At 47.6% G+C, this 12,312-nt stretch overlaps 1 protein-coding gene across 1 annotated transcript; it reads right to left on the bottom strand.

The window, feature by feature from the left end:
* Positions 1-1,748: 1,748 nt before the first annotated feature.
* On the bottom strand, positions 1,749-12,050 carry LOC147268876 (gamma-aminobutyric acid receptor-associated protein-like 2). Its single transcript, XM_086223946.1, has 4 exons — positions 11,832-12,050; positions 9,367-9,422; positions 9,110-9,282; positions 1,749-2,237 (listed from the first exon to the last, which is right to left on the bottom strand). Exons 1-4 carry the CDS (start codon positions 11,863-11,865, stop codon positions 2,147-2,149), a joined length of 354 nt encoding a protein of 117 aa, XP_086080072.1. The 5' UTR covers positions 11,866-12,050; the 3' UTR covers positions 1,749-2,146.
* Between the last annotated feature and the right edge of the window lie 262 nt (positions 12,051-12,312).

The following is a 12,312-nucleotide window of genomic DNA, read 5'->3' on the forward strand; positions in this document are numbered from 1 at the left end:
ACCCGAAACACAGAGTACACAACGTCCATGATAGCAAAGATCAAAAATAATAAAAATGTAACAACAAAGCCATGAGATAAAGATAACAATGAATAAATGAATGAACAATGAATGAAGATAAAGTTGTAACAATGAGACATTTTAACAACAATCGCAAAGAAAGAGAACCACTCAAACTCAAAGGTGCTGCCTCCAACGTAAGGTTAGCTCATATTAGCAACCTCAGCCAGAGGTCAGAGGTGAATACACCACCCTGCGACCAGCGTATACACACATGCAGTACATACCTAGGTATACATGCAGTACATAGCTAGGTATGTACTGCATGTATATACCTAGGTAAATATGCAGTACACCTGGGTATATATGCAGTATATACCTAGGTGTACATGCAGTACCTACCTAGGTATACATGCAGTACCTACCTAGGTATACATGCAGTACATAGCTAGGCATACATGCAGTACATAGCTAGGTATGTACTGCATGTATACACCTAGGTAAATATGCAGTATACCTAGGTATATATGCAGTATATACCTAGGTGTACATGCAGAACCTACCTAGGTATACATGCAGTACCTACCTCGGTATACATGCAGTACCTACCTCGGTATACATGCAGTACATAGCTAGGCATACATGCAGTACATAGCTAGGTATGTACTGCATGTATATACCTAGGTAAATATGCAGTATACCTAGGTATATATGCAGTATATACCTAGGTGTACATGCAGTACCTACCTAGGTATACATGCAGTACCTAGGTATACATGCAGTACCTACCTAGGTATACATGCAGTACATAGCTAGGCATACATGCAGTACATAGCTAGGTATGTACTGCATGTATATACCTAGGTAAATATGCAGTATACCTAGGTATATATGCAGTATATACCTAGGTGTACATGCAGTACCTACCTAGGTATACATGCAGTACCTACCTAGGTATACATGCAGTACCTACCTAGGTATACATGCAGTACATACCTAGGTATACATGCAGTACATACCTAGGTATGTGTCCACCAAACACAGTACTATGAAAACTATGATGACAGGACACCAAAAAGCTCCATGGTCTGACAGCAGGATCATCACCGTCATCATCACCATCACTTTGCCCCTCATTACCTCTCTAGTTACCTTGTTGGTAATCTGTTGATACTAACCCAACCATAACTCAAGCTGTTTTGTTCAAAGTGCCTTCTGTTCTTCACTTCCTCGTTGCGGTGGGTTTTGGGCTCCAAGGTCTGAGCCAATGGTGGGGGGTTTATTGACACTGTACAGGCTGAACTGCTTCACCTGAACTCAAGTCTGAGAGACAAATGAGCTTTTAGAACGTTTCAAGAGGAACGTCTCAACAGTTCAGGAACAACTGCATCTGCTCCCGTTTACACGTCACACTGGCGGGCCGTCACACTGGCGGGCCTTCGCACTGGCGGGCCTTCGCACAGCGGAGAGACCAAACGCTCCAACATCTGTGTCTTCAGCAGAAAACCAAAGTTTGTGTGTAAATCTTGGAGTTGGTGAGGAACTCTGCTCCTGACATTTTAGTACAGCGTGGGAGCTCCACACACTGTAGTATGAGCACCTACTGCCCCCTACTGGTTAAGCTTTGCAGCTGCCGTAGTGTAGTGGCTGACCAATGACCCCCCCCCCCCCCCCCCACAAACACACACACACACACACACACACTCTTTATGAAACAAACAGGAAAACTAAAACCCCACGTGGTTTAATTTTAACATTTTTATTGGTTAGGTCATCCAGCTACCTTACCCTCAAATAATTAAATTACAATTCTTTTAAATATCGTCTTCAAGAAGAAAGCAAACCATTCACACACACGTCTTAAAAGAAGGAAAACAAACTTGAAATCACAACATCAACACAAAGAATGGAGTTAACACACTACACACAACTGAACCTAGGAACGAGACGGACGGGTGCCACAAACACGGCGGTGAACGTATGGATCCGCTCCAGTCAGGCGGCCTCTCAGTCAATCTTTCTGTTGCCGTCATGTCACTGGCTCTCTCTGGGGTTTCCCACGGTTTTCTCCAGGGGCCGATTGAGGGCTGTGATTAGATGTGGTGGGTGTCAGTGAGGCCGGGTGGCTCTGCAGGTGCGGCATGCTTTAAAAACCAAAGGTGTTTTCTCCGCTGTACGCCACGTATAAAAAGCCGTCCTCGTCCCTCTCTTTCTCGTAGAGCTGTCCCATGGTGATGCTGAAACAGAGGAGACACTCGTCAGCGGCAGCATGTCCAAGCGGAGACACGCTGCAGGTCAGCTGGGTCACATGATTCAGCTTTCTCTCCATCACAGATAACGGCACAAGTCAGGCTTGACAAGCTTATTCAGGGTGCTCCGATCGATCGGCCGATCAATACCGGCCAATATGGGCTCTAACAGAGTAGATCAGCTGATCACTTAATGATACTTCCTCATCTCTGAATGTAACAGTGGGCTAGAAATGTGAAACAAATATAAGCTACATGACAAACTGACATCTTCAAATAACCTCAGCAGTCGCTAACAGCAGGTACTGCTTTCATTGATCAATGGAACATCCCGATCGGAGCGGCCTGGCCGCGTACCGACAGCGCAGTCCCCAGACGTGAGGGTCGGGACGCTGTTTGGTTCCTGCACATTTTGGTTAATAAATGTCCAGGATGCGTCCGTCTGCCTCCTCTCGTCCCACTGCTGAGCCCCCCTCAGTGTCCAAGTCTCATCAGAGCACCGTCCCATCTACTGCCAGCTTGTGGATGAACAGACGTCTTATCAGATTATTTGATCCTAAAAATGTGACGACTGGAGTTTCTGCAGGTTTGGACAGCGAGCACAGGGAGGAGGTGTCGTGGAGGGAGGGGGTAGCAGGAGTTAGCTTGCTGGAGCAGGACGTTCCGTTGCTGCTGGAGTGGTGGACGACGGACAGCTCTGAGCAGGGTTCCTGCAGGTTCCACTTTAACACTCCTTAGAATAGTCTGAGACATCTCTGACAGCCATACTGGCACACAACCTGCAGGGACCCTGGTTAGGTGCATTACCGCCACCTTCTGGTGGAGTAGCACACTGCCACCGGATGCCAGTCAAGCCAAAGTGACAGTCACATTAACACATCAACTTTTCATGCATTAAGGAATGTTTGTGATTATCTTTTTATCATTTATCACAATCAATTTAAAACATGATGATGACAAATGATAAAAACTGATGATAAATGATAAAGATAAAAAAAGATCATAACAAACATTCATTAAAGCATGAAAAGTTGATCATTAGCAATTCAAAACATGGTGCGGCACCCTACTACTGCTGCTGCTGCTGCTGGTACTTCTTCTACTACTACTACTACTACTACTGCTGCTGCTGCTACTAATACTACTGCTGCTGCTACTACTGCTGCTGCTGCTGCTGCTACTGCTGCTGCTGCTGCTGCTGCTGCTGCTGCTACTACTGCTGCTGCTAATACTACTACTGCTGCTGCTACTACTACTACTACTGCTGCTGCTGCTGCTGCTGCTGCTGCTGCTACTACTGCTGCTACTACTACTGCTGCTGCTGCTGCTGCTGCTACTACTACTGCTGCTGCTGCTGCTACTACTGCTGCTGCTGCTGCTGCTACTACTGCTGCTGCTGCTACTACTACGACTGCTGCTGCTGCTACTACTACGACTGCTGCTGCTACTTCTTCTACTACTACTACTGCTGCTGCTGCTGCTACTACTGCTGCTGCTGCTGCTACTACTACTACTACTACTACTACTGCTGCAGCTGCTGCTGCGACTGCTGCTGCTGCTGCTGCTGCTGCTACTGCTGCTGCTGCTACTACTGCTGCTGCTGCTGCTGCTACTACTACTGCTGCTGCTACTAATACTACTGCTGCTGCTGCTGCTACTACTGCTGCTGCTACTACTACTGCTGCTGCTGCTGCTACTACTGCTGCTGCTACTGCTGCTACTACTACTGCTACTGCTGCTGCTGCTACTACTACTACTGCTGCTACTACTACTGCTGCTGCTACTGCTGCTGCTGCTACTACTACTGCTGCTGCTGCTGCTGCTACTGCTGCTGCTGCTACTACTACTGCTGCTGCTGCTGCTGCTACTACTACTGCTGCTGCTGCTGCTGCTACTACTGCTGCTGCTGCTGCTGCTGCTGCTGCTGCTGCTACTGCTGCTGCTAATACTACTACTGCTGCTGCTACTACTACTACTACTGCTGCTGCTGCTGCTGCTGCTGCTGCTGCTACTACTACTGCTGCTGCTGCTGCTGCTGCTACTACTACTGCTGCTGCTGCTGCTACTACTGCTGCTGCTGCTGCTGCTACTACTGCTGCTGCTGCTACTACTACGACTGCTGCTGCTGCTACTACTACGACTGCTGCTGCTACTTCTTCTACTACTACTACTGCTGCTGCTGCTACTACTGCTGCTGCTGCTGCTACTACTACTACTACTACTACTACTGCTGCAGCTGCTGCTGCGACTGCTGCTGCTGCTGCTGCTGCTGCTGCTGCTACTGCTGCTGCTGCTGCTGCTGCTGCTGCTGCTACTACTGCTGCTGCTGCTGCTACTACTGCTGCTGCTGCTGCTACTAATACTACTGCTGCTGCTGCTGCTACTACTGCTGCTGCTACTACTACTGCTGCTGCTGCTGCTACTACTGCTGCTGCTACTGCTGCTACTACTGCTGCTGCTACTACTACTCCTAATCAGGCGGCAGTTGGAGCTCTGGTGGATCTGTGGAAACACAGAGAGACTGCGAGACACCAAGGCCAAACTACAAAGTGCAACAAGTAATGGTAATCTGTCATAAAGGAAAGTCTTAAGCCTGGACTTAAAAGTAGTCAGAGTGTCTGCCTCTCTGACCCATGGAGAGATGCTGGTTTCACAGTAGAGGAACCGGTACCTGAAGGCTCTACCTCCCAGTCTGGTTTAGAGATACTGGGAATCACTAACAGACCTGCATTCTGGGAGCGGAGAGCTCTGGTAGGACAGTAGGGACTAATGAGTTCTTTCAAATAGGATGGAGCTTCATCATTGAGAGCCTGATGAGTCAGCAGAAGGATTTTGAAGTGGATTCTAGATCCTACAGGAAGGAGAGAAGCTAAAGTGGAGAGATGTGTTCTCTCTTCTTAACTCCTGTCAGAACCCTGGCTGCAGCGTTCTGGACCAGCTGGAGACTCTTTAGAGAGTATTTAGGACATCCTGACAGGAGAGAGTTGCAGTAGTCCAGCCTAGAAGTGATAAATGCATGCACCAGTTTTTCAGCATCACTCTGGGAAAGGATATTCCTAATCTTAGTGATACTGCAGGTGGAAGAAGGCGGTCCTGGTCACATGATTTATGTGGGAGCTGAAGGAAAGGTCCTGGTCAAAAATGACCCCAAGGTTCCTTGCAGTTGTACTCAAAGTTAGGGTGATGCCATCTAGAGTAGTGATCTGGTTAGAGAGGTGTCCCTGAGGGGTTCAGGTCCAAACATGATGACCTCAGTTTGATCTGAATTGAGCATTAAGAAGTTAGAGGACATCCAGGATTTCATGTCTTTCAGGCAGTCTTCCAGATTAGTAAACTGGCTTGTGTCGTCTGGCTCCATCGACCAGTAGAGTTGTGTGTCATCCTCATAACAGTGGAAGTTGATCGAGTGCTTCTGGATTATGTCACCTAATGGGAGCATGTAAAGAGTGAAGAGAATCGGTCCTAAAACTGAACCCTGTGGTCCACCATATGTGACTCTGCTGTACTCTGAATGGTCATTATTAACATTAACAAACTGAAACCTGTCAGATAAGTAGGACTTAAACCATTTTAGGACAGGTCCTTTAATCCCACTTTCATGGTCTAGTCTCTGTAGCAGGATGCTGTGGTCGATGGTGTCAAATGCAGCACTGAGGTGCAAAAGGACAGAGACGAGACCTCTGTCTGAAGCTGTAAGAAGATCATTAGAGACTCTGACCAGTGCTGGTTCAGTGCTATGGTGTTCCCTGAATCCAGACTGGAAGGCTTCAAAGAGCTCGTTGCTGTGCAGATGTTCATGTAGCTGCTCCAGGACAACCTTCTCAAGGATCTTGGAGATGTAGGGAGGTTGGATATTGGCCTATAGTTGGCTAACACATCTGGGTCAAGAGAAGGTTTTTTAAGTAAAGGGTTGATGACAGCCACCTTAAAGGCCTGTGGCTCATAACCTGTGACTAAGGAAAGATTCATTTGATTTAATATAGAAGTGTTGACTAGAGGGAAGGCATCTTAAGGAGGCTTGTTGGGATGGGATCCAGCAGACAAGTGGCTGACTTGGAGGAAGTGACTGCAGAAGTTAATTCTGACAGGTCGATGGGGGAGAAGCTGTCCAAGTGAGCACCAAGTCTGGGAGGTGCTTCTATGGGGACTGTAGTCTGTCCTCCATTACTGGCAATCTTCGTTCTAATATTCACAATCTTTTCAGTAAAGAAAGAAAGGAAGTCGTTACTGCTGAGAGTTGGGGGATGCATGGCTCAACAGCACTATGGTTCTTGGTGAGCCTGCCCACGGTGCTGAAGAGGAACCTGGGGTTGTTCTTATTCTTTTCTATCAGGGACGAGTAGTAAGCGCTTCTAGCATTACGGAGTTCTTTTTATATATTAATAAACTCTCCTTCCAGGCTTGGCGGACTTCCTCGTGCTGGCTGGAATGTGTCTTCCTTCCCAGTTGTCTGGTCTTCTGTTTTAAGGCACGCAGCTCTGGGCTGTACCAGGGAACTATTCTTTTCTGGTTGATAACCTTCTTCTTCAGGGGAGCTATGGCATCAAGTGTCCCAAGGAGTGCTGCTGCAGTGCTGTCCACAAGATAGTCCACCTGGGTGGGGGTGAAATCAGCATAACTTCCCATTATATCACTACAAGGTGTGGCAGCAAGCTCTGCTGGAATAAGCTCCTAAATCTAGAAACAGCAGTGTCAGATAGACATCTACTGAAGCGGGACTTTTTCCCAGGTAGGATATAATTTGTTAAAGTAAATTCAAATGTAATTAAGGAGTGATCAGACAAGACGGGGTTCTGAGGAAGAACTATGATGAGGTCAGCTTCTATTCCATAAGTGAGCACTAAATCAAGGATGTGATTAAAAGTGTGAGTGGGTTTGTTTACCCTCTGACAGAAGCCAACAGAATCAAGAAGCGACTTAAACGCAGTGGCCAGACAATCATCATTGACGTCCACATGGATGTTAAAGTCACCCACTAGAATGACTTTGTCTGAGTTCAATGCCAAGTTAGACAGAAAGTCAGGGAGTTCTTCTAAGAACTCAGAATAAGGTGCAGGAGGACGGTACACCCCAGCAAGTAAGAGTGGTTTCTCTGCTTTCCAGTCTGGGAGGGAGAAGCTGACAGTCAGGCTCTCAAATGAATTAATGAACAATTAGGTGGAGGGTTAATGAGCAAATTTGACTGATAGATTGCAGCTCCTCCTCCTCTGCCAGTGGTGCGAGGTACATGGTAGTTAATGTAACCAGGAGGGGAAGATTCATTTAAACTAACACACTCATCTTGCTGCACCCAGGTTTCAGTGAGTGCTAATACACCACTGCTACTGCTGCTACTACTGCTACTACTACTACTACTACTACTACTGCTGCTACTGCTACTACTACTGCTACTACTACTACTACTACTACTACTACTGCTGCTACTGCTACTACTACTGCTACTACTACTACTACTACTACTGCTGCTGCTACTGCTACTACTACTGCTACTACTACTACTACTACTACTACTGCTGCTACTGCTACTACTGCTACTACTACTGCTACTACTACTACTACTGCTGCTGCTACTGCTACTACTACTGCTACTACTACTACTACTACTACTGCTGCTACTACTACTACTACTGCTACTACTACTACTACTACTACTGCTGCTACTGCTACTACTACTGCTACTACTACTACTACTACTACTGCTGCTGCTACTGCTACTACTACTGCTACTACTACTACTACTACTACTGCTGCTACTACTACTACTACTGCTACTACTACTGCTACTACTACTACTACTACTACTGCTACTACTACTACTGCTACTACTACTACTGCTGCTACTACTACTACTACTACTGCTACTACTACTACTGCTGCTGCTGCTGCTACTACTACTACTACTACTGCTGCTGTCACTACTACTACTACTACTACTACTACTGCTACTTCTACTCCTACTACTACTGCTACTACTACTACTGCTGCTACTACTACTACTACTACTGCTACTACTACTACTGCTGCTGCTGCTGCTACTACTACTGCTGCTGTCACTACTACTACTACTACTGCTACTACTACTACTGCTACTACTACTACTGCTGCTGCTACTACTACTACTACTACTGCTACTACTACTGCTGCTGCTGCTGCTACTACTACTACTACTGCTGCTGTCACTACTACTACTACTACTACTACTACTGCTACTTCTACTCCTACTACTACTACTACTACTACTACTACTGTGTTGTTGATGTAATTGTTCTGTTAAATGAAGCATGAAGTCTAAAGACATGAACGCCTCCCCATGTTTGGTCTGGTGTTCACTGAAACACTACCCCACATCTACTGGGCTGCCCAGTTTTTCACCAGAATCTTGATCCAGGATTCTGGTTCAGCACAGTAACTCAGTCTTGGCACTGAGCTTCTGCTGCTGATATTAGACAGTCAATGTGACCTGAATGCAGTTTGTGACCCACAACCTGTTCTACAGTTGGAACAGTAGCAGAAAAAACAGGAAGTTATTGTAGTAGTACTGTATTACTACTTACTACCATGTTTATCTAACTGAATGTACTCAAGCATCACTATGCTCAGCATAAATGTTTATTGATGTACTCGTCCTGTGCTTCTGGAGGTTTCTATGTCGGAGTTGGGGGGGGCGTCACACCGCTACTCGCTTCGTGTACGTCTGTCTCGTGAGGAAACTCAGGTACTGTTTGTGTATATTCTCACAATATTGTATGCAATAATCAAACTGCGTCTCTTTCTTCCAAATCGTGCAGCAGCCCTAAGCAGCACATAGAGACACCTGAGCTGGACCATGAAAGACGCTGCTCCAGTGATCTGGTCCTGACCTGGACTGAGGGACCGTCTTGTCCACAAACAGGAAGATGGCCTTCTCCGACGGCAGCTGGATGCGTTTCCTGATGATCCACATGAACTGGGCCACGGTGATGTCAGAGGGGACCAGGTACTTCCTCTTGTCGATGTCCACTATCTGAGATCCAGACACTTTCTCCACAATCACCTGGCAGCCCACACAGAGGCAGAAATCACAGCATTACGACCAGAACACCAGAGCCCCAGCTGGACTCGGTTGGCTGCCACTCACCGGGACCCTGTCAGGGTACTTGTTGCGGATTTTTGCTGATTCTATGCATCGATGTTCTGCAGGACAGAAAGAAAGAGTTGTGTTAGTCGTCAGATGTGTTCCTGAGTAACACTTCCTCTTCTCTAGAGGCCAGGAGTGATGGACAAGGATCAGGGTTGTGTAGCTGTGCTGGATCCCAACACACCCAGGACAGATCAGTCCAGCACACCTGGCGGTCCAGGTACTCAGCAAGGCAGCTTAAGCTGCCAACCTGAGCTCAGCCGGCGTCCTCGACAGTTCAACTGATGACTTTACTGTCACATAATATGGCTGTGACTCTTGATGACCGAGGGCCCTGCTTCCAAAGATAAACACTAGGTTTCTATGTCAGTTCTAATTACATGAAGGGTCACATGACAAAGATATTTTCTAAAAAGGAAAAAGAGGTAGTTTGGGTACCATTTCCTCAAATGTCTTTAAACTTTAACAACATTTCACCTCGTCATCAAATGAAAAACCAGCTTATGATGTCACACGAGGTGGCAGGCTTGTTTAGAGGACTTATCCAAGAAACTGCAACACCAAAATAAACACATTTATTGCAGTGGATGGCGACTGATCGTCTTTCAACAGAAAAATCAACTCATCAAAGAAGTGTAGAGGCTCCAGTTTGATTTAGAGTAGCAAATTACAGGTTTCTAAAAGAAGAAAAACGGAATCTATTAATTATACTACAAATCCATTCAATGCCAATCACTGTTCTCTCTCAAATCTCCACGTCTGCTTGTCAAGAAAAATGTATGCAAATGAATGATAATCAAGAAAAAAAAGGAATTTCAAACTAAAACTTTCAAAATGAAAATATTCAAGTAAGTCACATAAATAGCAATAACAAAAGTATCACTTGTGCAATACCTGCGCTGCTCAGAATAACTCCTTGTGCAGCGCTTCATGTTTGCTTGGGTCCAGGATAACAAACAGATACGCGCCTCAAACGCATGGCGCCACACAGGAGGGCCACAACCACAGGCCAGGACTCAGCAGTCCACCTCCACCTCAAGGGGAAGGGGTACTCCTTTGAAGACCACAAGGTGCGCGTTCTCGCCAGGGAGGACAGAAGGTTTGAAAGAGGGGTGAAAGAAGCCGTTCATGTCAAACTAGAACGTCCACCTTTGAACAGAGGAGGGGCCTCAGACACCGCCTGTCACCCACCTACAATGCCGTCCTCAGATCGTCCCCAGGAGGTGCAGCCAGTTGTCACGCCTTCATTCAGGTGACCTGAACGACCCTCCTAAGAGGGCTGGGAGGGTAATGACCTGAAACTGAGGCCAACGACTCACATCACCACCTGATGAGCCTCTTGTTCTGGCCTGACGACCATTTGTTTTCTTTGCCACCACCCCCACGGGTGGTTGTATACCTGATACTTCCCACCAGACCTTTAGACTGAAGAAGCTTCTTGGATGAGAGACGAAACGTCTTCACCTACAAGAGGAGAGTCCAGTTGCCTCCTTTGATCTTTTTTTGAGGGAGCGCCCCAAACACGTCACCTTCAGATAATTGTCACGCTTGTTAACCACAAAACAAAGCACATTAAATCAACTAATACGTCAATAACTAAAAATCAGTCGAAATGTTGTTAAATTAACGTTAATTGTATTTGTATTTGGTGACAGTAACTAGTTTAGCCTCGCTGGTGTGGGGCGCCAGCCATCCTCCCTCTCACAGGAAGCACAAGAGGATTCTGGGTAATGTAGTTTTGGCTCTGACAATAACAACTCAGGGGAAACAGGAGCTACAGTCTTAATTTGATACCACTTTAGTTGATTATTACCCAAACTTTGTCCTAGGAAGAGGCTGCTACCTGTGTGTCATGCTAGCTCTGCTCGCTAACATGGAAACGACCATTTAAATCACATTTTAAAGTCAGTAACTCGACTTTCGACCGTCTCCTTGGCTCGTGATGTAACACAGGGGCATTTGGGGCATTCCTCCCAGTACCCGGTCAGTAGTTTGGTGACAACACTCGTAGCTGTCAAGTAGAAAGTGGTTATGTAGAGCAGTAAAGGCCAGCTGCAGGCCTGCAAATGCTCTACCTGAACCAGCTCCCTCCTCCCACCAGAGCTCCGGCCCTCGGCCGACAGGCACTCATAATCAGGTCGAACGGCACAAAGAGGCCGGCTGCATGCTTGCCGTGCGGCCGTCGAAAGTTCTTGGGGGCAGGATGATGTTGTTGAGCCGCTCAGCCCGCAGCAGCAAGCGAGGGTCGTCGAGGGGAGACAGTAAACACAGCGCTGGCGTTTAATACAAGACGAAGCAGAGCAGGTCTCTGAGTAGGCTGGCGGTAACATTCACAGCTCGACCTGCTGCTCGCTGACAGGCTGAAGCCCGAGGGCCGGGCCCGACGGAGGCGCTCGCCGCCGCTGACCCGAGTCCGCTCACCCCGGAGGGATCAACACTCCGCTCAGTGTCCCCCCCCCCCTTACCCAAGGAGTGATCCTCTTTGAACATCCATTTCATGTTTGCCGTTCCCGGGCTCGTCTCGCTCGATGCAGCAGATCGTTGGCACCACTCGAGGTTCCGGGTGAAGGGTTTCCTCGTCGCTGCTCGTTCGCCTGCAGCTCGAACAGCGGAGCACCAGCAGCAGGACAGATATCTCCACCTCAGCAAAACAACCAGCCTCCCCCAGTACAGCACAGCCCAGCCCTGCGAGGGGGGGGGGGGGGGGGGGGGCGGCTGAGGGACGTCCCCCTGCAACACCGAGCCACCAAAGGGGGCGGTAATACATAGCACTCCACCTGTCAGAGCACCGGTCTGAAGAGCCAGGCAGTCCCGAGGTCTGGCCAGGACAAAAGGCCGATTGTTGTCTTCACAGTTCCTTTTGTGAGGACAGAAATGTCCGATCAGCTGTCCAGGTGCACCTTGCGGATGGTGATTCTGGGGGGACACCAGATCCTGGATCCTGTA

The sequence above is a fragment of the Aulostomus chinensis genome, chromosome 2 (genome assembly GCF_037954235.1).
Source record: "Aulostomus chinensis isolate RoL2024-O1b breed Wild chromosome 2, RoL_Achi_v1.0, whole genome shotgun sequence".
NCBI classification, from domain to species: domain Eukaryota; kingdom Metazoa; phylum Chordata; class Actinopteri; order Syngnathiformes; family Aulostomidae; genus Aulostomus; species Aulostomus chinensis.